The 27,418-nt window shown below is 44.4% G+C and overlaps 2 protein-coding genes across 2 annotated transcripts; both read left to right on the forward strand.

Moving 5' to 3' along the window:
• Positions 1-377: 377 nt before the first annotated feature.
• LOC102931833 (keratin, type II cytoskeletal 5-like) lies at positions 378-13,189 on the forward strand. The gene is made up of 9 exons (XM_007058536.3): positions 378-905; positions 1,876-2,084; positions 4,172-4,232; positions 5,934-6,029; positions 6,281-6,445; positions 7,535-7,660; positions 8,536-8,756; positions 9,832-9,866; positions 11,305-13,189. Exons 1-9 carry the CDS (start codon positions 441-443, stop codon positions 11,529-11,531), a joined length of 1,605 nt encoding a protein of 534 aa, XP_007058598.2. The 5' UTR covers positions 378-440; the 3' UTR covers positions 11,532-13,189.
• Positions 13,190-16,053: 2,864 nt separating this feature from the next.
• LOC102931603 (keratin, type II cytoskeletal cochleal) lies at positions 16,054-26,345 on the forward strand. Its single transcript, XM_037883819.1, has 9 exons — positions 16,054-16,515; positions 17,344-17,552; positions 19,526-19,586; positions 20,624-20,719; positions 22,076-22,240; positions 23,487-23,612; positions 24,439-24,659; positions 25,939-25,973; positions 26,077-26,345. Exons 1-9 carry the CDS (start codon positions 16,054-16,056, stop codon positions 26,343-26,345), a joined length of 1,644 nt encoding a protein of 547 aa, XP_037739747.1.
• Positions 26,346-27,418: the final 1,073 nt, after the last annotated feature.

Genomic DNA, 27,418 nt, shown 5'->3' on the forward strand with positions numbered 1-27,418 from the left:
TCCGTTCTGAAGCAAAAAATGCTAATGGTGCTGTCTCAGCAGCTACAACTTTCCTACTTAATTCCCCTCAGCTTGGAAAATGAAAGGCTGTTTGTGCAGAGTTAAAAGCAAACCCCGAGGGAGCCTTTGGAAAAAATTTTTTTTTAATAATCTCTGCAGTGAAAAGTACAGGTTGGAAAATTCTGGTTACCTTATGAGTTTATAAGTTGCCAGGATATTATGTTCCAGGTCAGCCCAGTGATTAGCGGGTTGGGAAAGATGGGCCACTGCCAGGCATACCAAACTGATTCATTCAGCCAAATGATCTGAGATCTTCTGTGACCAAGCCCAGCTCTTCAAACAGATAAAAAGGGGGAACACTCCAGACCTGAGCACAGAACGATCTCTCTCCTCCTTTGCATCTCATCCCAACAGCTCCTCACGCCTTGCGATTGGAAGCCATGGCTCAGAAAACCGTCAGCATTAGGTCAGGTGGAGCCACTAGAAATTTTAGTGCCTCCTCTGCCGTTATCCCAGGTAGCCGAACCAGCTTCAGCTCCATTTCTGTTTCCCGGGGAGGTGGTGGAGGTCTGGGACGGGTCAGTGCTGGTGGTTTCGGCAGCAGGAGCTTCCATGGTCTAGGTGGAAGCAACAGAATTTCCGTTAGCGGAGGCTATCACGCTGTTAGATCTGGATATGGTTATGGATTAGGTTACGGTGGGGCTGGGTATAGGATTGGCGGAGCTGGATATGGGTTCGGTGGTGGATTCGCACCCGGAGCTGGTGGCATCCATGAAGTCACTGTCAACCAGAACCTCCTGGCGCCCCTCAACCTGGAGATCGACCCCACCATCCAGAAGGTGCGGAAGGAGGAGAAGGAGCAGATCAAGACCCTCAACAATAAATTTGCCTCCTTCATCGACAAGGTAAGGCATGATCAGCTTCATCCGTGAAGCCTATCCTGGCATGCATGCCATTGGCTAGTCAAGATGTGTTAAATGTTCTATGATTCATATTGTTCTCCATTATGAGTGACAAAATCTTCACAGTCAGTTCATATCTGGGTTTTCACTCTGCACCCTGGTCAGATCCAGGGCATTAGTTCCACCTGCTACAATGATACAGTCCAGCCATGAAATATGGATTTCGATCCTTCATCATCCCGTCTCTCAGAGTTCTGTAACATTTGCATATGAAGTGCAAGATTCTTGACATTTTTTACTCACACAATTAGCTGGGGAAAATACTTTTGTTCTCTAAAACAGACAAGTTAAAACAGCATTACCCTCTTTGTGAAAGCAGGCAAGGAGATTTTGTGCCGTGGCTGGTCAATTTCCATTATGCATTTGCATGAGCATCTCTCTGAGCCTGTTTTCTTGCCAAAAAAAATAGATTGTCTAACAATTTGCATAAGAGTAGTGATTGAACATGAAGTTTAAAACAAATTGTAGTGCCTCTCTTTTAAGTCCCACCTAAAATAACATCTGTTTATCACTTATTAAGCACCCAACAATGTGAATAAGATGTAAAGGAAGATATGGTCTCAGTCCCAAGAGCTTAAAATGTAAAATGTTTACTGATGCTACAGTGTTGTTATCGCTGTGTCGGTCCCAGGATATTACCTCACCCACCTTGTCTCTCTACTGGCACCACAATATACACGCATTTATCTAGACAGATGGAAGCAATTGACTATTAGCCCCCGTTTTTCTGACTTGTGTGGTTGTGTATTAGATGTACATGCCCATTTAAAGCCATAATGCATGTAAGACAAAGTCCCGGACCAGGAGACCTTCACATCTAGTTCATAAGAAGTGTGGCTGAGGTGTTGTCTTTTTCCTGGTAAGTTGATGAGGCTACTTCAAATGCTTCAGTATTTTGTCTGATGGGATTCAGGTCCGGTTCCTGGAGCAGCAGAATAAGGTGCTGGAGACCAAATGGTGCCTGTTGCAGGAGCAAAAAACTGCGAAAAGTAATATTGAACCCATGTTTGAGGCTTACATCAATAACTTGAGGAGGCAATTAGAAGCTCTTGGAGGTGAAAGGCTTCAGCTGGATGGAGAGCTGAAGAACATGCAGAACACAGTAGAAGATTTCAGGATCAGGTAAGCAAAACTGGAAGGAATTCTATTCTGCTACGCAATGCTCTGCTATTGTACTCAAATTCTTATGCCATACCCATCGGTGTAGTACTGAAAAACAAAGGCCAGGTCTGCACTACAAACTTATATCGGCATCGGTACGTCACTCAGGGGCATGAAAATCCATCCCTGAGCGACGTAGTTATACCGACCTAATCCCCGGTGTGGACAGCGCTATGTCAACAGGAGAGCTTCTCCCGTCCACACAGCTACCACCTCTTGCAGAGGTAGATTATCCATGCAGATGGGAGAAGCCCGACACACCTGCCCTGGAGCAGCTACGCTGCTGCAGTGCTGTACATGAAGACAAGCCAAGAGGAAATAAAATGACACAATGTACAGAACTGCGTATTCATGCACCCTGACTGTTATACCATCAGCAGGTCAGTGGCAAAACTCTCACCGATTTCAATGGGGCAGGGTTTCTTCCCTGACTTTCAGAAGTCCCCAAAATTCCAGTTTAGGGACCCAATGCAGAAAAGCACTTAAGAACATGCTTGAATTTAAGCCCTCTTCCTGAATCATGATGCTTTTCTGAATCAGGGACTTAGAGCGTGTCGTTATGAAGTCTGCTGGGGTCAATGCAGGAATTACTGTGTGAAATTCTATGGTTTGTGTGACTCAGAAAGTTTAACTTAATCATCACCATGATCCCTTCAAGCCTTGAAATCTATGACTCTCGGGATCTGTTTCCAGGGATGGACCGCACAGCCCCAAGGGTTCACTCTGGCCCCATTTAGGAAGCACTGAGCATGCTCAGTGCTTCTGCTGAACCCGGCTGCCCTCACTCCCCCAGTATCGGCAGGCACGGGTTGTCTCTGAGGAAAGCACGTGCATAAGTGCTCTGCTGAACAGGTATGAATTGGAGCCGCTGTCCTGAAATTATCCCCCAGAATCTCTGGCTAATGGGAAAAGCCTGTGGCTTGTTTCATGGCTGTACATGGAGGCGGGGAGTTGAAAGGAGCATGGGAGATGCTTGCTCTCCTTGTCGATTTTATTTTAGTGGGTTTTGGAGGGGCGTTGTTCCGCTGACTTTTTAAACAAATTTGTCCCACAACAAGAAATACATACTCAGTTTGGCTTTTACAGAAATAGGCACATGCTGAATGAATTTTCCTTCTGTAGCAGCTAAGATACATATAAACCTATGCAGGCTGCCACTTTGTTCCATCATAACGCCCTCTAATGGGTGTTGTATTCCCGAGGCGGAGGTGTCTGAAATCTTTCCTTCCATGAAGAGTCAGGCTGGCCTGACTTGTTTTATTAGCTGCACAAAATCTCTCTTTAAATTGTAGCCCTTAATCTTCCCCTCAATGAATTAACTTATGATGGGCTGGGCAGCAGTCAGTGTTTAGTGTTAGCCTTTATACTCCCGCAAGTGCTCAGTGGTATCGCTATGTACTACCAAGCAGGAGAGTCAAATCCTGGACTCAGACTCTGGATTCTTCATGTACCAGAAACATGCACTGGGCCAGAGTCTGCCCTCAGACCCCCTGCATTTGCGGCTCCACTGAAGTCAACAGGACGAAAGGCATCAGTGCAGAATCCAGCCCCTACTGACTAACGCAGGTGTGGCACGGATGAGCTCAACCAGGTCTCCTCCCACCCCTTCCAGCCTGAGAAAAGCTACAGGGATTACAAGACTTCTTTCATGCAGGATGGAAAATTAGAGGAGGATAAAACATGCCTTTAATGAAGGCTTGTAGGTTCTCTGATGACATCCTTCCATTGTCTGGCCCCCGGGTACCGTATTTGTAACTAGACTGGTCACATATGCCTGCCACAATATAGGCAGAAGATACACAACATCATCCTGCTGCTCCTTCTGATGTCCAAGGAGGCCTGGGCCCAGCTGGTAAATGGTCTATCAGAACAGGCTCTGCCAATTTCCTTGATAGCCACTGTAAATATCTTGGCCATTAGTAGCAACAGCCCAGGGTATGCAAGGAAAAACACATGGCAAGGGCTCGGAGAGTGCAGGCAATGGCTACTAAACAGTTATACTTACACCAGCCGTAACAAGGCTCCTGTCTACCCTTCTTCCTGCCCAGGTACGAAGATGAGATCAGCAAGCGCACGGCTGCAGAGAATGAGTTTGTGGTGCTCAAGAAGGCAAGTGATCTCGATAAAAAAGGAACAGGGGACTTATTTTTTTAAAAAAGAATCGTTTGTATTTGTTTTACACTTTCAAGCCTGAGAGATCAAAGGGCGCAGCGCTCCCCCCAATCCTCGCTGGAACCCTTCTTGTAGGTAGAGCTGGCGGACCGGTCTGCCTCTCCTTCTGCCATCCAGCCAGGATAATGATGGGCCTCTGGATCAGCCAGCAGCACCAGAACTTCCTCTCCTAGGGCCTGGCCCAAAGCCCAGGGGACCAGCTCCCAAGGGACACTGAGTCAACCCCAGCTGTTAACCTCTACCCTGGCTGTTCTGCCACTTCTCAGATTGACACTACTCCCATCTCTCCATGCATATTTAGAGCATTTACCCACTCCCATCCAGCCTTCCATGTGCTCCCCGTCTCACACAGCCCCTGCCCAGCAATGGCTAGAAGTTAGCCCAGGAGCTGGGAGACCCAGCTTCAATTCCCTGCTCTGTTGCTTGGGTAAGTCCCCTAGGCCCAAATGCGCAAAAGGAGTTAGGTGTGTTAGGACCAGTTTGGGGACGACAAAACTCCCACCGAGTCCCGTAGGTGCCGAAACTCACTCTGCGCCGAAACGTCTGCCATGAAAGTTAACAGATGTTCACTCCCGCTGGCCGCCTATCTCCCGCCTAAGACCCAGAGCGATTCACAAACCACGGAAGAGAAGGCGTTCGGTGGCCCTAAGTCACATACAGGGCCTGATTCGGTGGGCCTGCTCTAGTTCATACCAAATAGCTGGGAAGGGAGACCTCCCTCCTAGCTTTTAGCCCACTGGTTAAGGGATGTGGGAGATCCCCAGTTCAGGTCCTCTCTCATCTGAGGGGGAGAAGTGATTTGAAGAGGGAACTGCTGCCTCTGAGGTGAGAGCCATCACCACTGAGTTACAGGATATTCTGACCTAGGACTCCCTTACTCTCTCCTGGTGAAGCTCTTGCATACTGGATTAAATAATTAGAGTCATGGGAGCAGGGGAACTGGCTCCTGGGGCACCCACCTCCCAGGTGAGTCCTCTACCCACCAGGCTAGAGTCATCTACCCTGCAATTTATACCTGTGCTGAGGGAGAGGGGGGCAGATGGGATGTGGCGTGTACGTACTCTAAATGCCGCCAAAAGTAGGATGCAGTGTAAATGCACCTTCAAAGAGTCAGCTGGGGCAGAGTCATCTGAGCACCACAATGGCTAACTCCTTTTGTGCCTTCAGGCCTTAGTGGCTCTGTGCCTCAATTTTCCAACTGTGAAATGGGGATAGTGCTTCCCCGTCTCATAGGGATACTGTGAGGATAACTCCATTAAAAGACTGCGAGGTGCTCCGTAACCTTGGTAACGATGGCCATGTAAGTCCCTTAGGTCCTGAACAATCCAGGGGGCAATAGACAAAGGTGTGTAAGGAAGTTCAGTGCCCAGCGCCCATGGGATTTGGGTGTTTAACGCCCTCAGATTGCTTTGGAAATTCCATTCAATAGCTACAGGGAAGATCATGGGGGAAAGAGACTGTTTAGAGCCACTCTACATTTCGTCCACCGAAAGCTTTTTCATCCAAAAACCACAGAGATCAGATAGCCCATACATCTGGGTTGTTCTCCGGCAGCTTGTGTTAAAGCCATGCTGGCCCTCACAGGGGAACACAGCTATGCAGTGTTTGGCTAGACAGTCTCTGTTCCTATGTTTTCAGGATGTGGACATTGCCTACATGAACAAGGTGGAGCTGGAGGCTAAAGTGGATGCCCTGACTGACGAGATCAACTTCCTGAGAGCTCTCTATGAAGCAGTAAGGACCATTCTAATTTTCCCAAGTCCCCTGGGGCAAACCTAATGCCATTTTTCACCCCACCCACCCCAGAAGCCAACTTTACATCAGAGAGAATCAAACCACTCAGAGATACATGCTCATAGCCATGCATGGAGTTTACAGGGCAGTGGTTCCCTTTATGTTGGTGTTTTACCATCTGTGAAGAAGGCTCAAAACAGGAGAGGAGGAGAGATCCAGACCCCAAAATGTCATTTTTCTTTGATTTCCAGGAATTAGCTCATTTGCAGTCACAAATCTCAGACACGTCTGTCGTCCTTTCAATGGACAACAGCCGAAATCTGAACCTGGACGGCATCATCGCAGAGGTCAAAGCTCAGTACGAGGATATTGCTAACAGGAGCCGAATTGAGGCGGAGTCTTGGTACCAAACCAAGGTGAGTGGCACTGGAGTTCTGAGAGTTTGGACTAGCATATTCATCACTAGGTTTGATGGAGAGACGTTCGTCAAACCAGTTTTCTGTGGAAAAGTGTCGTTCCAACCAAAGCGAAAATTTCCGCAGAATTGTTATCGATCCAGACAACATTTTAAAAAAAGAATTGGAGGGGAAAGTTTCAACATTATCAGAACACGTTTTGCTATTGAAATGACTTCTTGTTTCAAATTTATTTTATTTTATTTCTTTAAAAATAATTTTAAAAGGGATCAAAATGGAAACAAAACATTGAATTCATCGAAGCTGACCCGAAACACAATTTGCGGGGAGGGGGGAGAATTTCAGTTTGTGAAAAATTTTGAAATTTTGACTCTTTGCCCCAATTCAGGACAATTTTGTTGTGGTTGTTTTTAATCTCAAAAGTTTTTGCAGGATGGAAAAGTACGCCCCAAGAACAGACCTAGAGTTTCACATGGGGTTGTACACACGAAGGCTATCCCATACTGCCTTTCATACCGTCACCGTTATACTGATATTTTCAGTATGCTAACTTGATCAGAGCTAGAGCAGGTATGTCTACCTGAGCTGGAAACTACACCCCCAGTGTAGATACACCCTTAGAAACGCATTTCACCTCCTTGCCATATGGACCTTGAATCTTACTGAGGCAGGGGAACGGTGAAATGCGTTATAGTTTCTAAGCAAGAGCTGAATTTTAGGATATGTCTACATTTGGGTCTGGGTTGTGATTCCCAGCTCATGTAGACATACTAACCCACCTCGAACCTGTTGGTCCATATTCGGGGCAGCTAGCCCATGCCACCGTTGCCACTGCCCATGTGATCCCAACTACACTCCTATTTCTAGCACACCAGCTCAAGGAGAGCTAGGGCAAGTATGTCTATGCAAGATGGGAATCACACCCCTAGCTCTGAGCATCAATGTAGCTACCCACAAAGGAAGAGGTGGAAGAAATCGGTTCCCTTTAATAGTTTCCCGTGGCTCACTGTGATCCCCTATGTTGCCCATTTCACCCTCCTCTCCATGTCTGACTGTGTCACCTCTATCCCCCCCTCCCTTCTATCACAGTATGAGGAGCTGCAGCTGATGGCTGGCAAACATGGGGACGACCTGCACAACACCAAGATCGAGCTCTCTGAGATGAACCGCATGATTCAGAGGCTCCACTCTGAAATTGACAATGTGAAGAAGCAGGCATGTTACATTCTGGGACATGGGCGAAGGGGAAGGAGGGATCTCAGAATTTCAGGACTGGAAACCCTCCTAGGAATTCAGGACTGCCTTAGCAGCAGCTCCATGCTACCAAAAGTGTGAGAGGCAATGGCTGGAGCATGCTGTACTCCAGCAATAACGGGCAGTGTGGACAGATGGGTTCAAATCCTGGCTCTGCCACTGGCCTGCGGGTGACCTTGGGCAAGTCACGTCACCTTTCTGCTTCACTTTCCCCTTCTGTAAAACGGAGATAACTACACTGAGCTCCTGTGTAAAGGGCTTTGAGAACTACTGAGAAAAAGCACAATATAAGAGGTAGGGATTATTATGATGATGGTGCCGAGAAGGCTGAATAAGTTACACAGCCCTGAGGTTGTTTTAGGGGGCAGGGGCTGGAGGGGGAGTCAAGCTTAGAGATCTAGGGAGCGCAGAGGTGGCTTAAAGGAGATCTGGACCAATCTCTATAACCCTGAGTTTCATATTGAGTCAAGAAATACATACAGACTCCCCCCAACTTACGCAATCGTTCCGTTCTGGAAAGCCTTGCATAACTCGAATTTTGCATAAGTCGGAAACGTATACCCATACGTTGCGCAAAAATTTCCGCAACTCGAAAATCCTATTTCTGGCTTATAGAACTTTTTCCGTAAGTGCAAATTTGTGTAAGTCGGGTCTTGCGTAACCCGGGGAGTGTCTGTACACACAGTTCAGTGATACGGGCCACAAGCTTGCAACCTTTCTGCTAGCATCCTTGCCACCCCTGATTGGTCCCGCTGAAATGCTCAGTCTGGTAGATTGCAAATGCACATGCGCTCCCAATGGGATTCATTCATCATACGCATTTCCTGCCTTCGCAGTGCGCCAATCTGCAGACAGCCATTGCCGATGCCGAGCAGCGCGGTGAACTAGCCCTTAAAGATGCCCAGGCAAAACTAGCTGAGCTGGAGAAAGCCCTGCAGAAGGCCAAGGCAGACATGGCCCGCCAGCTGCGGGAGTACCAGGAGCTAATGAACGTCAAGCTGGCGCTGGATATTGAGATCGCCACCTACAGGAAGCTGCTGGAAGGAGAGGAGAGCAGGTGGGTGGGCTATACATTAGAGCTGGCTGAAAAAAATACGTTAAAACAGTTCTGGACAGAAAATGGCTTCTCGGTTTAAATTGTTGCAAAAAAAAATAATAAAAAATCAGTTTTTGTCAAAAAAAACCCCAAAGTCCAAAAATTTCAATTGCTGAAAAGGAAACATTTTCACATTCCCACTGAAAACTCCAAAAAAATTCAACCAGGGGGAGGGGTTGAGGGGAGGAAGATTGATCTGGGGGTGAAGTAAGTGAAAGCCTGAAGAGTTTCAAAGACATTTTTTAATAAAATGGGAAAAGGGTTCGTTTTTGTTGAATTTTGTGCAGGGAAAAAGAAATCAGCCCTCCAATCTGCAACAGAAAGAGGAGTTATTAAGGCCTGTGAATATGGGACACAATTCGATGCTCAGAGGATGAAACTGAATCCAGATCAGATGGCCAAAAATATTACATGCGCACCACTTAAGAGACTCAGGGTATGTCTACACAGCAACTAGGCACCTGTGGCTGGCCCATGCCAGTTGACTCAGGCTCATGGGGCTCGGGCTGTGGGGCTGTTTTGTTGCTGTGTAGACATCTGGGTTCGGGCTGAAGCCCGGGCTTTAGGACCCTGCGAGGTGGGAGGCAATGAAACAGCCCCGCAGCCCAAGCCCCGTGAACCCAAGTCAGCTGGCCTGGGCTGGCCACAAGTTTTTCTTTGCTGTGTAGACGTATCCTTAGGTGTTACATAGGTCTTTTGCACTGGCCTTCTGCCCAGTGGTGAATTTCAGGGACAGATCTTCCAATGATGTAAACGTTGGTATCACTCCACTGACATTGACAGGGCTAGGCTAGTGTACATCAGCTGAGGTTCTGGTCCTAAAACTGTATTTCAAATTTCAAACATAGAATGTATTGATCTTCCTACAAGTTAATGGGTATTGTTTCAATTTCGCATCTGAACTTCACCAAGGAAGACTGGTCTTACTGTAGTGCTAAATGTTTTAGCCTTCTAAATTACTCAGTACCACAATCCTGGGCGGCAAATTGCTTATAACAATCATAACAACACCTTCCTTTTTTTCCTCCTCTAACAGGCTAGCTGGAGAAGGTGTTGGTGCAGTGAACATCTGTAAGTATTCTGGCTCCCAAATGCTAGATGCTCAATGAGATGACAACTCAAAGAGAGTCATTATTCCTAGGAAGAGCTAGGGTTTGCTGATACTGCAGAGCAACTGAAATACAAAGGGATGGCGATCAATTGTTCTCCATGTCCACTGAAAGTAGGACAAGAATTAACGGGCTTAATTTGCAGCAAGAGAGATTGAGGTTAGACATTAGGAAAAACTTTCTGATTATAAGGGTAGTTAAGCTCTGGAATAGCTTTCCAGGGGAGGATGTGGAATCCCCGTCATTGGAAGTTTTGAAGAACAAGTTGGACAAACCCCTGTCAGGGATGGTCTGGGGTTTCTTTGGTCCTGCCTCAGCACGGGGGGCTGGACTTGATGACCTCTCGAGGTCCCTTCCTGCCCTACATTTTTATGATGCTATATGAGGCTGCAATAAATTATGGTAGCAGATATCAGAGGGGTAACTGTGTTAGAATTCACAAAAACAAATTGTTTTTGTGAATTCGTTGTTTTTGTGGATACCCCTCTGATACTTAGTACCACGCAAGGTAGCAGATATGTAATGCATTCGGGGTTTTGAAGCTCTGTATGGCACAGTTGAGACAGCAGTACCCCGAATATTTCTCTTAGGTCAGATCTCGAACATGAGAACGTCTCATCATGTATTTGGGGCGCAAATCACCCTTGTGCAAAGGGGCAAGCACAAGGCACGTGAACCTCCTAAATCCCACAAAAGTGGCGCAGAGTCTCTGTGCGTCGGAGTCTGAATAATAGTGATTTCCACCCTTGGGCCTACGGAAGGCAGTGAGAATACTCGTGTGAGAAAGGGCTATTGTCAGTGGAACGGAATGCAAGGGTCTTGCCCCGAGAGCACCTTTTGTGACCAGAAAGACATCAACAAACCAACAAGAATCCAGAATTAGACCCACGGTCTGGAGGGTAAAGATTGAAAGACCTAAATGGGTCCTATTCTGCTCTCAGTGACAGCGGGAGTAACGCCATTGAGGTTGGCAAAGTCATAAAATCAGTATAAATGGGAAGAATTGGGGCTGTACTACATAGTTTGGCCCAATAAATGATAAGGAGAAAAAGCATATGGGTCCATCTCTGAGAGACAGGTACTTGTAGACCAGGAAAGGAGAAGCGTTAAATTAAATGAGCAAAGGGGAAACTTTAAGGGAAGCCAAAATTAAGCAGCCTGATTTCAATGGGATTTAGTAACCTGCCCCCTGCAGGGGGAGAATAGAAACTCTGCATGAGTATTAAGCAACTGCATGGTGATGAAATATACTAGACAGCAGGAGGATCTCCAAGGGACCTGGTGGAAACTGTTTGAATCCCCAGGTTCAGCCATTTGAAACAAAAGGTTTGCCTTTCCTTCTGTGACTGGCAGGCTGCTGCTCCGTGCCGTCTAAACCTCTGCTTTCTTCCGCTTCACAGCTGTGGTGAGCTCGGCCGGTGGAAGCAGCTACGGCGCTGGGGGTGGGCTGGGCCTGGGGGTCGGGCTGGGAAATGCGGCCGGACTCGGCTACGGCATTGGAGGAAGCAGCTTCAGCGCCAGCAGCGGGAGAGGTCTGATGGGAGGATTCGGAGCTGGAGGGGGAAGCAGCTCCAGCATGAAGATCGTCTCGAAAACCACCTCGACCAAAAAGAGCATCCGCAGCTAAAGCGCCAACCAAGCCCCCAATTCACCCCAGCCTGAAGAGAAGAAATATGACACTGCCTCCTTGTGGCAGCACAGCCCAAACCATCTCCAAGGCACAGGCTTGCAGGGGAGGAAAAGCTCCCGGTAAATACCATTTAAGAGCTGCATGAGGCACCTTCCCATTAGGTGAGGCATTTATTGGCTTAAGGAAGACAAGCCTTTTCTCCACCCCGCTTAACTCGCAGGCGTAGCGCATCAAACCCCAGCCGGCGCCTTAACGGCTTCATGCGAATCGTGAATGAATAATCGGCCCTGCTGGTTAACGAGTTCCGGGGCGGCAGAACTTTGCTCATCGAAATTAACAGATTTTGATCCTCTCGCTGCTCTTGCTTGGATCAGTGTAAATCCGGAGTAACGCCAAATCCAGATTTACACCAGTGTAACCGAGAGCTGAAGCTGGCCCTATGCATGGCTACATGTAAATGTTTTTTCTCTAAATAAACATCAGGCTTGCCTAGTGAGTCATGTTCCCATCTTTGTGTTCCACATTAGTCAACTAACAGAGGCCTCTCTCTCCCCCTAGTGCTTGGAGGTGCAATATCTCTCACCAGCGGGTTTGGCGAACAGGTGTGTTACATCCAATAAGAGGCGGTCTTAATATTTCTGAATTCATCTTGGTCCTACCATATCCCCTTTCTCTCTGGGGTATTTTTCTCACACTACCTGCGTCATATAATATAGTCTTCGTTGCCACTGGTTCGTCTTCTATACTAGACTACCGCTTGCTTAATAGTCAGTGGATTCGCTACTCAGCCCTCGTAACTCATGCCTATATCCAATGGGGCATTAGCACCCACACAGCCACAGGCTTCTAGATCCTGTGCAAACCTCACAATTGAACCAAGCTCCTCTCTGTCAGCCAGGAGAGCATGAACATGAAGTAGAGATAACACAAGATCTATGGCTTATATGTGCACAGTAACAAATACACAGAAACGAAAGGGTGAACATTATGCTTTGGTGACTGTTACGAGCCGTATCACATGTAAAAAATGTCTGTATCTCATTGCCTGTGTTCTTCGCTTGTGTTTTTATCCAGGGGGCGGAAGGGGAGGAGGTTCCGAGCTTTTATGTACCACGATCCCCATTACCACATTTCCTATTACTTTATGCTTGTGTTGAAGTATCCTGATTTCATGAAACTTCTTCAGTAAACTGCAATCAACCTATCTGTCTGCAATGTGGCTTTATGGTCTGTTATGCAATTTACTCAAAAGCCTAACTTTATAACACGTTTTATAAGACTGGCCCTATGCACAGATGGAATTATTCATTACTTCCCATATTTTCCTCCTAGCTATTGCAGTCTGAGAGACAGAGTTAAGTCGAAGGTAGCATTTAAAATATTTGGTGGGAATTTTCCCTCTCTGCATATGCTGCCTTGTCTACTTCTCAATTCAAGGCCACGCAGCTGTTTGCTTTTTTCTTTTCGATTTTTTTTTAACTGTGCCATTAAATTCACATCAAGCACTTTTAGTGATGATCATCTTTGCTCCCTGGCTGTGTTCAGCTTCATGAATGTTCTGATCTGCATAAGAGTTAATTACCCAGAAGGACTCCTTCAATAGTTTGCCTTCTAGCAGAAGAGGAAGGGGTCCTGCAGGAGTCCCTAAAATCCCAGCTGCAACAATAAAGGTCCTGATTCTGATCTCACATTAGTTTTACACCAGTCTAACTCCATTGACTTCAAAAGAGTCATTCCTGAGGCAAATCGGTGTAAAGTATCAGTGTCACTCCACTGACTTTCATGGAGTCACTCTTGGTTCACATACGTGTAAATGGGCTATGACTTCACTGGAGTTACTCCTGATTTACATTAGTGAGTTCAGCAGCAGGACTCGCTACCTGTACACAAATGCGAAATGTGGGTTGTGTGGTTAACACAGAGAGCAAATTCAAACGATGTTACAGTGTGGTCTGGGGACTATGGTGTGACAACACGATCCCTGCCTTGATATAAATGTCTATGTAGATGGTCCCTATTTGGGTTCACTCCTTTGTGAAAGAGAGGAAATGAGAGCACACAAGAAAAATGGAAGGAAGCAGGAGCAATGTGGGGAAATGACAAATAAGAAAGAAATAGGGATGAAGTGAGAGAAAACAGATGCAGAACCCCCAGCCCTCCCTGCCCCCCAGCCCCTGACTGGGGAAAAAGGGGGGCAATGAACATATTGGGGGCCCATTTTAACCACTGTATAAGTGAGACAAAAGAAGCCTGATCTCTCGTTCCTATGTCCTACATGGACTGATCTGAAAATAATTAATTAGAGCTGAGCAGAGGATGGAAATTCCATTTCAGGGAGAATTTCGAGATTTCAAAATTTGTCTTTGATCCAATTAGGAATGAAACTGGAACATTTCTAAATTTGCCACTAAAGCAAAATTGTGGGGGAAAACCCTGGATCAATCAAAAGGTTTCTGTGTTTTAATTTTATATCATAATACAGAGTGCAAAAAGTTTTAAATTTCAAAATGAGAAAGTCACTTAAAAACTAAAAAATCAAAACATGTCCCTTTGTAAATGTCAAAATGGGACATTTCAATATTGTCTCCAGAGCCCAGGATCTGGAATATTCTATCACTTTGGAGAGGTTCAATCTAGTTTCCAAACTTTACCACTGAACAGAGCAAATCGGAAAACCTCCCAACTTTGGGAAAACATGACTCTAGATCTGACCCCTAAATCCCAGCTCTATAGCTTGTGTTGAGAGCTAAAGTCCACATAACATTTTCCTCTTTAAGGCTCAAATCCGGAGATCTGTACTCTGTGTCAGCCTGTGCTTTGTCACTGCATGGGTACACCATGTGGAACAAGGAGGCTTCCACACCACCCATCGCACAGCTTCCAGACACAGCTCCTGTGCCTGAGCACAGGGACTGCTCCCTACTAACGCCCCCATGAGGGGTGGGCAAGGGGAGAACGGAGGTGGGACCAAATTTCTGTCCCTATTCTCACTAGCCAATGGAGCTTCAGGCCACGATGGGCGAGCTCATGCTGACGGGTGGCATCCTAGCGTGCCATCATGATGCCAAGTCTGCTAAGAACAGAGCTCACAAGTTTGTGTTGGTTCAGCAGACTTGAACAAGGCTGGTTCACACAAGCTGATTAGTCTGAGCTCTTTCCATGTCTACAGTTATAAACCTGAGAGAAAGAAAGAAAGAAAGAAAGAAAGAAAGAAAGAAAGAAAGCTAATTTCATGTCTTTAGTTTTACAGCAGATGCCAACAGACTAATACATGTCTCAGGTGTTTCTCAGGATCTTGGGTCCAATCCTGAGAGATGCTGAGCTCTCACGATTCCTGTTGGGCTAAATCACCAGAGGTGTTAATCACATGTACCTCCCATTCAACCTCAGCCAGCAAAGGTGCTGAGTAGGAAGGTGTGGAACAGCTCCCTAGTTTGTGCACGTCAGTTTCAGGAGTCAAAACTGTGACCCTGCCTGCCAATAATTGAGACTTCCTGTGAATGTCAGAAGAATCAGGCCAGGGTTGAACTAGCAGCTGCAGATACATAAAAGTCTGAGACTTCCATGGCCAGATCCTCAGCAGGTGTGAATCACTGAAGTCAATGGAGATTTTTCACCTGCTGATAATCCAGCACAGTCGATACTGAAAAAAAGACCCAACACAAAAAGATCTGTCCATTTTACCTGTGAAGACTTGACCAAACTTTCTTGTTCTCTCACGCTCTTAAATTCAGATCTCAGTGCAGACAAGCCACCCCAAGCACAAGGATGATTCAAACATTAATTTTACAAAGGTTTGTTTAAAGAAATCCATGAGAAAGCAAATTATGGACCCAATTCTCCTCTCACACACCCCAGGTTTACCCAGGTGTATTCCCTCTGGGCCTGAATTTGCTCTCTCTTATACTAATGTAAACAGTGAACAGCTCCACAGATTCCAAGGGAGTTACAGCTGTATAAAACCAGTGCAAAGGCAAGGACAATCGGGCCTACTGGTAGAGTTACACCAGATTTACTCTCGTCTAATTGAGATCAGAATCGGACCCTATGATCAAATCACCAGAGTGTTCCCAAGCCTGTGCGGGCAACTTAATAAACAAGATACATTTTTTCCCACAAGACAATTACTGCTTTCCTAATTCGCTGTATGCTAAGCCCATCAAAAGATGGTTTTTGCTTCTCTTTAATCCCTATTATAAAAAAAGGGAGTTTTACAAGCACAGTTTTTATAGAGCTGGGATTCCCTGCAATGAAACTAGACCGTCTCCTATAACTTATGATAGGTGTGTTTAAGTATAGCTCAAGTTGCTGCTCAGCAAAATGTGCAGAGGGGCTAACACCCCAAGCTCATAAACCTCATCATTACCCAGCCAAGGCCCGTTCTCCTAACAGATAAAAAGGTGAAAGCATCAGTTCTGATTTCAGAAGGATCCACGCTTGGCTACTTTTCACTCTGCTGCCCTGCTCAAGCATTTCTTAACTTCGCCATCTGCCTTCATTCCTCCTCTAATCAGCTACAATGTCTTGCCGATCCTATCACATTAGCTCTGGAGGCGGGGGTGTCCGGAATTTCAGTTCTTGCTCGGCTCTCATACCAAGAAGCATGAAGCAATACAGTTTCAGCACTGTCTCATCTCGGGGAGGCGGTGGCGTGGGCTATAGAGGGCTAGGATACTTTGGCAGCAGAAGTCTCAGCGGCGTAGCCTCTGGCAAACCCAGAATGGCTGTTGGTAGCTGCCATTCTGCAAGATATGGGTATGGGAATGCTGATCTTGCATATGGCTATGGCGGTGCTGGCTTTGGCTACAGAGTGGGTGGGATCGGTGGGCCTTGTCCACCCACTATCACCACTGTCCAAGTCAACCCGCTCCTGCTCCAACCTCTCAACCTGGAGATCGACCCCAATGTTCAGTCGGTGAAATACCAGGAGAAGGAGCAGATCAAGTGCCTCAACAACAAATTTGCTTCTTTCATTGACCAGGTGAGATGGGCGATCACAATCTTCACTAGCGGTTCGCCATGGGAATGTCAGACACAACTCGCACAGACACTTCAGAGATGAAGCCTGAGATTTTCTATAGTTTTTAGAGGTTCAAAATGTCTAAGGGATTTGGAGTTCCCAAATAGCCTAAAATTACAGTGAGGGTCTGATTCTCATTCACCCTAAGGCCACTTTATGGCACTCCAGCAGTGCAAAAGGGCCTTAATGGGGGGTATAAATACACTATCAGAGTGGGGTAAAGTGGTTTTAATGTAAATGAGAATCCGGCTCCAAGTTTCTAATGTTATATTCAGAGAGCTCCTTGTTTTCCTCCCACGCCAGCATAAGTGCTGATTTCAGTGGAGTTACTTCCGATTTACATGCGTGTGAGAGACTGTCTAGGATCTGCACTGTTTCAACCATAAATAGTATATACCAGAGGAACGCTTCACTTTCTCTGTAACTGATTGATCCATTTCTCATGTATACCAGTATGTTTCTGAATAACCTCATTATAAAGAGATGAGCTCAGAATTTTACATTTCTGTTATCTCCATTCTTCTGAAAATACATGCATGACTTGTGTCTTTTCTTTCTAATTTTGCCAATTCTGGGGAATCCCTTCTGGCAGTAATATGAGAGATTTCATAGATTATAAAGCCAGAAGGGACCACTCTGATCATCTAGCCTGACCTCTGTACAATCCAAGCCATAGGACTTCCCTGAATTAATTCCTTGTTTGAACTATTGCTCCTATTTGTTACGAGTCTAATGCATTGATACGTTTTGAAAGCTTCAAAAGTGAACTTTCTTCCTCTTGGGATTCAGGTCCGATTCCTGGAGCAGGAGAACAAGGTGCTGGAGACCAAATGGAGCCTTTTGCGGGAACAAAAACTCTACCGGAATAACATGGAGCCCATGTTTGAAGCTTATATCAGTAACTTGAAGAGGCAGCTGGAGAACCTGGGATGTGACCGAGCTAATCTGGAGACAGAACTGAACAACATTCAGGACATTTTGGAGGATTACAAGAGAAAGTAAGTGTGAAAAGATGCAGTTTAATAATAGGTTGTTAAACGAAATGTCTCCAAACATGTACATAGCTGCATGCATTGTTGACTCACCACTATTCAAGAGGGTGGAGAAGCTTCTAATTATAGGTAGGCAGTTTCAGATATATCTTGACTAACTAAATAACTGCCCGGCTTTTCAAAGATGCTGAGTGCTCAAAAATCACAAGAACATCAGAACGGCCACACTGGGTCAAACCAATGGTCCACCTAGCCCAGTATCCTGTCTTCCAACAGTGGCTGGTACCAGATGCTTCAGAGGGAAAGAACAGACCAGGGTAATTATTGAGTGATCCATTCCATCATCCAGTGCCAGCTCCTGGCAGTCAGAGGTTTAGGGACACTCAGAGCATGGGGTTGTGTCCCTGACCATCTTGGTTAATAGCCATTGATGGACCTATCCTCCGTCAACTTAGCTAATTCTTTTTTGAACTCTGTTATACTTTTGGCCTTCACAACATCCCCTGGCAATGAGTTCCACAGGTTGACTGTGTGAGGAAGTACTTCCTTTTGTTTGTTTTTGTTTGCTTATTAATTTTACTGGGTGACCATAGGTTCTTGTGTTATGGGAAGGGGTAAATAACTCCTCCTTATTCACTTTCTCCTCACCATTCATGATTTTATACACCTCTTCATATCCCCACTTAGTAAGCTAAAAAGTCCCAGTCCTTTTAGTCCCTCCTCATATGGAAGCTGTTCCATACCCCTAATCATTTTTGTTGCTCTTCTCCATACTTTTTCCAATTTTAATATATCTTTTTTGAGACCTGGCAACCAGAACAGAACACAGTATTCAAGGTGTGGGAATACCATGGATTTATATATTGGCATTATGATATTCTCTGTTTTATTATCTATCCCTCATCACTACTGATCTTGGCCTTGGGTGCCACCTCTAGGCAGCCAAGTTTGTAAATGTGTTATTTATTCCACAAATATACTATAGCTACAGCATAGGGTTGCCAATTTTGGTTCAACGTATTCCTGGAGGTTTCATCACATGACATAATCTTTAATTAAAGATTAATCTTCAATTCCTGAAGACTCCAGGACAATCCTGGGAGGTTGGCAACCCTACTACAGCTCCTGGTACAATGTAATCTTTCTCCATGGGCCTCCTGGGTGCTACTGGGATATAAGTAATAAATAATAATATACTAGGACATTATCACTTTGGGAGAGCTATACATTACACCAATTATGGGTTTACGCTATTCATTAAATAATCTGCTTGAGGAGAACTTTACAACATTTTAGTTAAGTAGAGCTCTCGGCAGATAATGTGAATGTGAATACGTACAACCAGGCTTGGAAGGATTAGATTTTTATCAGTAAACATCAGTAAAGGTCAATTTCACCATACACACACAAACAGATGAAAAAATATTCCCCTCGATTTACAGGTTGGCAAAGTAAGAGAAATGCTGCTTGAGACCTCTTTAGAGGTTGATTTAATTATATTTATTTTGTGCCTTTTAACTTGCGATGGTGACAATTTGTTTCTAATGATTATAAATCTTTACGGTTTTGAACCACAACATCTACTGTCATTAAATAATTTCTGTCTGACCCCGCCCCATTCTCTGAGCCCCCCGCATAATTTCCTGCAACGGTGAAAATGTAAATAGATAACAATAAAAAAAAACTGCTTAAAACCTATAATGGTGCACAATTGTGAATATTTAAATCAATACAAATTTCAAAATATCCTCAAATAAATGTCAACATTCTCTGTTGAAATGACAAAAATATCAAATTCTGAAAACATACAACATAAGGCACATACAACATATGGTACATCAACTGACTGAGTGCACAGTTGTTCTGGAATTCCAAAATGCACCACAATTTTTGTTCCTTGGCAGGGGAGTGTGTGTGAGATCCATATTGTTTTCTCAGCTGAATAGCTAAACAAAAAATAATCCTCTATTCCCCATCAGGTATGAAGAGGAATGCAATCGTCGAACCTGTGCCGAGAACGAGTTTGTAGTACTTAAGAAGGTGAGCGCAGATAGGCTACAACCTTATCAAACACCTGCTGCCCAGATGTTAATAGAACACTGATGGGATATAGTGATTTTAAACTCATCTGAAGGAAAAATAATGCAAAGTTCATACTTACATAAATAGAGCAGGCTGAAATTATTTGAAATGCCAACCACTTTTTCCTGAAAAATGTAAAAAAAAAAAAAAATCACTTTATTTTGCCATTTTAACCACTTGAAATAATAATTTGTCGAATGATGGTTAGAGGTGAAAAAATTCCAACGTGCATATGTGACGTTAGAGACGAATATTTTTAAAGATATTTAGGCACTAATATTTAGGCAGTAATATTTTTAAAGATATTTGGTATTGCTCCCATGAAACTCACCTAGATGCTTTTGAAAATCCCACTAGGCATCTATCTGTATCTCCAGGTATCTAAATACATTTGTAAATCTAGCCTTTAGTCTCACTGAAAGTCAGCAGGATTTAGATTCCTAAGTGCCTGAGTTACTTTTGAAAATGACGCATGTGCTTCTAAATCACTCAAGTGTTTTGAAAATATTATCCTGCGGTCTTTGTCCATTAGAGCTTTTGAGGATGCGTGCTTCCTGGAAACTTTAATTCCTCTTATCAGAGACATTTAGGGCCAGATTTTCCAAAGTACTCAGAACTAGAGTTGTATGAATAACAGAATTGTTGACTCATTGGCAATTCTGAAAACTCCAATGGGAGTTAGACGCCCTTTGAGCCTTTTAAAATCTCCCAGTAGCCACCTAGCCTTACCCTGGTTTGGTCCTTCTGGCTGTTGATACAACAGACCATTAGGCTGGTCTATGGAGATGACCTATTTATCTTCCTTTCTCCTGTATATTGATTATTTTGCATGTGAAACTATAAAGATGGAAAGAATGAAATAATATGGAAAAATTAAACTGCTTAGAAGTGACAATCCAGGTGATGAAGTTATTAACCCAATTTTGTTCTAGCATTAACAGAAATGTCTTATAATCAATTAGAAGTGCTTTCACTGTATTTCTGATTCTCTGCAGGATGTGGACTGCGCTTACATGAACAAGGCAGAACTAGACGTCAAAGTGAAATCCCTCATAGATGAGATCACCTTCCTGAGACACGTGTATGAAGAGGTAATTACATTTCCTACTCCAGTCAGGCTTTTATGAGGAGAAGAATACAATGAATGCTGGTATTTTCCAAAGGGCTTTATGGGAGTTAACCTCCCCAACTCCTGCTGGCGAAATTCATGGGGTGTTTGGTGCCAGACTCCTTTAGTCTAAGAATCAGAGAGTTTGCAGCCAGAAGGGACCACCAGGTCATCTAGTGGGACCTCCTATGTAACACAGGCCACTAAACTGTACCCAGCTTCCCCTGTATTGAGCCCAATAATCTGGATAAGGCTAAAGTATTACAGACCTGAGGAGACTAAACTACTGTGTGCCACAAGCAGGGGACAGCAGGGACCAAGATGCACCAGTGCCTGAGACCCCTTCAATGGCAGAGAATTGAAATTTGGAAATCCCTTTTAAAACCCCTACCTGAAGAGAATAATAATGCCTGGTGGCAGATGATCTGTTAGAGGAACGAAAGAGACAAAGGCCTGGTTGGTGTAAATGGGCACATTTGAATGTGCCCATTTACCTCAGAGGAGGATCTGGCCCTCTTAGTCAGCTGAATCTATATCGAGCCGAAGGGACTAGTTCCATGGCGCGATCCTTGGTAAGACCCACAGGCCCAGATCCTCAAAGGTATTTTGGTGCCTAACTCTCATTGAAATCAATGGGAATTAGGTGCCTAGCTACCTTTGAAGATCAGGGCCTTAAGGCCTGATTTTCATTTACACTCTGGTCTTTCTTACACCTTTCTTACACCACTCTGGCAGTGTAAAGGGGCCTGACAGTAATTTACCGTGGGGCGACATTTGCACTTGGTTTAAGGCCTCTTTCCACTGCTAAGCCCTTAGGGCCAGTTTCTTCTTTCACTTGCTCTATGCTGACGCCAGCTTAGCTCTACTGATTTCAGAGGACTCCTTCTTTGTGAAAGAAGAAGACGTCTGCCTCAGGCCTGGTCTATGCTTAAAATTTGGGTTGACATAGCTACAGTGTTCAGGGATGTGAAAATCCAGACCCCTGCAACCACAGCCGGGTGCAGAAGAAAACTTCCACCAACCTAGCTCCCATCACACCAGCCAGAGGAGTTTCTACAGTGACGCACAGACTTACATTATGGGCTTACGAGGACATAGCTACAGTGCTGTAGCGCCCACAGTATAGACATGGCCTCAACCAACCTTGCTGGAAAAAGAGATTAATGGACACATTTAACTGAAAACCGGGTGCATTCAAATAAAAAATCCCTCTCCTCCATTTTGGATTAAATGTGAATCTGCAAAATATGTAGGAAGTATCTTGTTACCTGTGAACAGAGGACCAAAGCCAGGAAAGCACCTAGAAGCAAATGACTGATGAATGTAATGTCTCCTGCAGGAAATTGCTTACCTCCAAGCGTCCATTTTGGACACCTCCATTATTGTGCAAATGGACAACAGCCGAGGACTGAACATGGATGACATCATCGCTGATGTCAAAGCTCAGTACGAGGACATCGCCAACAGGAGCCGAGCTGAGGCAGAGTCCTGGTACCAGTGCAAGGTGAGAAAGGGATTATGGATGGCTCTGACACTGATCTCATCAAAGAAATAGTTCAACCCACATGAATGAGAGCGCATACAGACAGGACACTTTCCGTAATTCAAGAGATGCATGAAATGACAGACAGGCTATGTCTACACTACTGTGGTAAGTCGACCTACGCTACGCAACTCCAGCAACGTGAATAACATAGTTGGAGTCGACGTACCTTAGGTCGAGTTACCGCGGGGTCCACACAGCAGGAGTTTCTCCCGTCGACTTACCTTACCCTTCTCGTCAGGGGTGGAGTACAGGGATCGACTGGAGAGCGATCTGCTGTCGATTGGGCGGGTCTTCACTAGACCCACTAAATCGACCCCCGGTCGATCGATCTCAAAACGTTGATCCTGGCTGTAGTGTAAACCTGCCCACAGTGTATGAAATCTCCCAAAACTGTGTTAGGATTTAGTCTCAGTGAAAAATTATCAAGATATAGGCTATATCCTCAGCTGTTCACACTTAACTTCAGTGGAGTTACACCAGTTTATATCTGCAGAGGATCTGGTTTTACGGAAATATTATATCTTCCCATTCAGATTTAAGGCACTTTTTAAAACTCGGGTTCCTTCTCTTAATAATAATAATAAATAACAGTAATTAATAAAAGCAGCAAAGAGTCCTTTGGCACCTTATAGACTAACAGAGGTATTGGAGCATAAGCTTTCGTGGGTGAATACCCACTTCGTGGGATGCATGTGACGATGCATGTGACATGCATGTTAATAATACCAACTTCTTCTATAGCATATCATTTTCTTTGATATATCTCAAAGTGTTTTACAAAAGGGGTCAGTAGCATTACCCCATTTGACAGATGGGGAAATAAAGGCACAGAGAAGGAAGGGACTTGCCCAAGGTCACCCAAAGCAGTGGCAGAGCCAAAAATTGAACCCTGTTTTTCTGAGGCCCAGCCCAGTGCCTGTTCCATAGGCCAGTCTTGGCTAGACAAGAATACTATGAAACATGTTTTCACAATATGTGTTGCACCTTCAGCCATTACCCACATAGAGGACAATAGTCTCCTACAGCTGACCTCTAAAGGAGCTCCTCTTTTAGCTCAAGTAGTAGAGGTCTGTGCTTTAGTGCTCAAGATATAGCATTCAAACCCTGCCAGAGACCCATGAGTAGCTCATCATAGTTACACTGCAGCTTTTGGTACTTTGTAACTGGTCTGTTTATTGTAATTGCATCTTCTCTCTCACCTAAGTATGAGGAGCTGAAGGTAACCGCTAGCAAACACTGCGACAACCTTCACAGCACAAGGAATGAGATTATGGAGCTGAACCGGGTGATTCAGAGACTGCATGGAGAACTTGAAAATGTTAAAGCCCAGGTGAGTGTGACACACTGGCATAGTGTATCTAATGTATCAATAACAACACACAAATGCTATGTATAGGATCCAATGCTACGTGATAACCAAAAACTGTCCCATTATAACAGCTCAGCAGTAAAAAAAAATCTTAATTAAAAACTAGGTTGCACCCCTTGACCGTTCTGAAGAACTGCTGGTGCCTAGACTAGTGACCAAGCCATGAGAGGGTAATAGTTTACTACTGCTACCAGCTAACAGAGTTACTCCTTAACTCAAGTGGTAGAGGCCTGTATTGAGAAGCTGACACACTCAGCAGAAGTCTAAAGTTAAGCAAAAAGAGTTAACAGTTTTGGATGTATAACCAACTCGAAAGAAAGAAAGAAAGAAAGAAAGAAAGAAAGAAAGAAAGACACTAGCAGAATCAATGGTTGGGTTTTTCAAAGCCCATTCAAATTAGTGAGTTGTGCGCCTAAATCTTCTAGTCAGCTTTGAAACTCTCAACCAGTGGCCCTATCTCCGGTAAGCTGTTTATAAAGCAAAACAAGATAACTAGAATAGCTGGTCTGTCACCAGAGGCCCATGTCATGGCAGCTAGCCTGTAAGATCTAAATCTAGGGACTCAGTGCCCCAGGCTGTGTGCTGGGTACCTCAATGGGAAGGCATCCTCCATCCCTCAGATGGCAAAGTGGTCGTGAATTTACTCCAAGGAGCATACCTCAGCCTGATCAGTTTTTCAGACCGAATCCAAAATGTGAGCATTCAATTTGTAACAAATGAGAGGCCATCAGAAAAAGAGTCTCTTAAAGTGAGTCACACGGAGTGCATTTATCTCCTGCCTCTGCAGCGATGCAAACTGGAAGGAGCCATAGCAGAAGCCGAGGAACAGGGAGAGATGGCTCTCAAAGATGCCAAGTGTAAACTGGCCGACCTGGAGGCTGCACTAACGAAAGCCAAGCAGGACCTGGCTTGCCAGCTGCGGGAGTACCAGGAGCTGATGAACGTCAAGCTGGCCTTAGATATCGAGATCGCCACCTACAGGAAGCTGCTGGAAGGAGAGGAGAGCAGGTGGGTTCATAGCACAATCCTGCAAATCACTGCTCAGGGAAGAATAACAATTAATTTAAAATGCCCATCAAAACAGAGGGTCCAATCCTGCAACCCTTTCTTCAAGTTATAGTCCATGTACTTGCAAGTCATCTCATTGCAAATAGTGGGGGAAATTATCAGAAGCACATAACTGATGTAGAAGTAAAGCTGAGTGAAATTCAGCTGAAACGTTTTTGCAATGAAAAAATGCAGATGCAGGTCAATTGAAGCATTTTATGAATTCATGCTGAATTCACCCAATTATTGCTGAATTCACTGAATTATTACACTTAAAAAACCCCCATGGACCAAAAATAAAAAGTCTCATTTTTGTTCCTTTTAAACGAAAGGGTTTGATTTTTTTTTCCATCTGAAATGACTTTTCACTTCAAAGTTTAGTTCACTTTCACTAAAACAAACTTTAAAAAAATTAAAACAGAACAAGACAAATGAAACTAAACATGTCATTTCAAGATGAATGAGACATTTTGTTCCACCTAAAAGGAATTTTTCCCTGATATGTATTTTTTTTTTTTTGGTACTCTGAAAAATTTTGTTTCAGGTAGACCCAAAATATTTTTGTTTCTTCAGTTCGGTCATTGTCTCAGAAAATCAGTTATTTGCACAGCTCTACTTACGACATTAAATCCCTTTTGAAGTCAATAGCACTTAGGGTGACCAGATGTCCCAATTTTATAGGCACTCTCCCGATATTTGTGGGTTTTTCTTATATAGGCGCCTATTACCCATGATCCCCTGCCCTGATTTTTCACACTTGCTCTCTGGTCACCTTAATAGCACTTAGGAGTCTAATGCACTTATGCACTTTTGATAAATTTACCCAATAGGTCTAATAGAATGAGTAAGTACTGCCCATGTGCAGGATTGGGGCCTATCGGAAAAAAAATTAACAATGTTTGTGTGTATTGGACAGTCAAATCACATATTTCCAAACCACAGTCCGAGTCTGCTGCGAACATCACCTGATCTCAAGGCTTACAGCTAATTAATTATATAGGTGATGATAATAAGCAGGTAGCTAAAACATAAGAACATAAGAATGGCCAGACTGGGTCAGACCAAAGGTCCATCTAGCCCAGTATCCTGTCTTCTGACAGTGGCCAGTGCCACGTGCTTCAGAGGGAATGAACAGAACAAGTCATCATCAAGTGATCCATCCCCTGTCGCCCAATTCCCAGCTTTTGGCAAACCCTGTTTCTTACATTTTAAACCTTTCTTCATTTTCCCCTTCTAATAGGTTGTGTGGAGAAGGTGTCTGCCCTGTCAATATTTGTAAGTACCAGGAGTGTTCTCCTTCTTAGAAGTCCCATGTGATTCATCTTTTCCAGCAAAAGTCATAACCTGAGCTGCAATCACTTGCTTTTTTTATTTGCAGCTGTGTGCAGATCCCAAGGGGGGGTTGTGTGTGACGGCGACCCCTGCTTCGGAGGCAACTATTCTTCCAGCAGCAGAACGCTACTCAAAACGGGAGGTGTTCTTAGCAGTGGAGGTCTATGCGACGCGAGAAGTGGAAGAAGCATCGTCACAAACTTGGGAGACGTATGTGCACCGTGCAGTCCTACCGGCGGGTACAGCACTAGCAGTGGAAGGAGTTCTAATGTCAAATGCGTAACAACTACCAGCTCCTACAGAACAAAATATTAAAGGAGAACTTTAGAAAGTCCTCCCTTCACTGCCTAGTGACAGCAATACCTGCTACCAGCACTAACGTCATTAGGGGATTTTAAAGATTACAGCCCATTCTACATTGCTTGCTGCATGAAGCATCTTTAATTTCTAGAGTAGCTTCTGTTACGAGGCAGCTGCCTGACCTTTAGTTTTACAAAGCTGCTCTTCTGAAATTTTCCTTTTCCTCCTGGGTTACTGAGGTCTAGCTTGTCTGGCATTATAACGCCATTTGATTAGGGTATATTGTTAGGGCACTGTATGTACTAAGGAATCGAATCATTTGTGAAGATATATGGCTCAAAAGGAGGTCTCAGTGATAGAGGGAAATTCAGAGTCTCACTGTTCAATGCCTTTCCTCAAACGAGTATGAACCAACTGCGAATATGAAGATCTATCATTTTGCAGCTCCTACAGTGTATTCCATATTATTAGCTAACTGCACCAGTTTACCACGACACCATGGTTTGCAAAGAGCAAACCACTGATGTGCAGATGATATCTTGTTCATAATTTCCTGCCACCATGCCTGTTTTGTTCCATTTTTCTTTGTTTTATTCCATTTTTCCAATAAACTGACATAGCAGATCAACACTTGCAGTCGGGTGATTTCCAGTTTTGAAGTTTTAATTAGGCAACAAGGCACGTCTCCTTATCGAGACACTTGAAAAAAATTCAGTTCTAACGAGTGAGTTGCTCCCAGAACTCACTGGCCTTTGGAAAATGTAAGGGTAATCTTCTAATAGCTGTAAGAAAAGATGGAAAACCCATCAGGTGCTGAGAAGCACATTGATAGCACCTTGAGAAGTGCCAGATAAATACAGAGAGATCCCTACAAAGACAGATAGATAGATAGATAGATAGATAGATAGATAGATAGATAGATAGATAGATGGGGTGTATGGGGATAGATAGATAGATAGATAGATAGATAGATAGATAGATAGATAGATGATGGGGTGTATGGGGATAGATAGATAGATAGATAGATAGATAGATAGATAGATAGATAGATGGGGTGTATGGGGTGTATGGGGATAGATAGATAGATA

The sequence above is a fragment of the Chelonia mydas genome, chromosome 20 (assembly GCF_015237465.2).
Source record: "Chelonia mydas isolate rCheMyd1 chromosome 20, rCheMyd1.pri.v2, whole genome shotgun sequence".
Lineage (NCBI taxonomy): Eukaryota > Metazoa > Chordata > Testudines > Cheloniidae > Chelonia > Chelonia mydas.

What these genes read in the sequence shown, in the direction of transcription:
- LOC102931833 (XM_007058536.3), top strand. Translation starts at nt 441, where the DNA reads ATGGCTCAGAAAACCGTCAGCATTAGGTCAGGTGGAGCCACTAGAAAT. An exon ending in TTGACAATGTGAAGAAGCAG is followed by an intron (nt 7,661 to 8,535) that starts GCATGTTACATT and finishes CTGCCTTCGCAG; the next exon opens with TGCGCCAATCTGCAGACAGC. An exon ending in TGTTGGTGCAGTGAACATCT is followed by an intron (nt 9,867 to 11,304) that starts GTAAGTATTCTG and finishes TCCGCTTCACAG; the next exon opens with CTGTGGTGAGCTCGGCCGGT.
- LOC102931603 (XM_037883819.1), top strand. Translation starts at nt 16,054, where the DNA reads ATGTCTTGCCGATCCTATCACATTAGCTCTGGAGGCGGGGGTGTCCGG. An exon ending in TGAGACACGTGTATGAAGAG is followed by an intron (nt 20,720 to 22,075) that starts GTAATTACATTT and finishes TGTCTCCTGCAG; the next exon opens with GAAATTGCTTACCTCCAAGC. An exon ending in CTGGAAGGAGAGGAGAGCAG is followed by an intron (nt 24,660 to 25,938) that starts GTGGGTTCATAG and finishes CCCTTCTAATAG; the next exon opens with GTTGTGTGGAGAAGGTGTCT.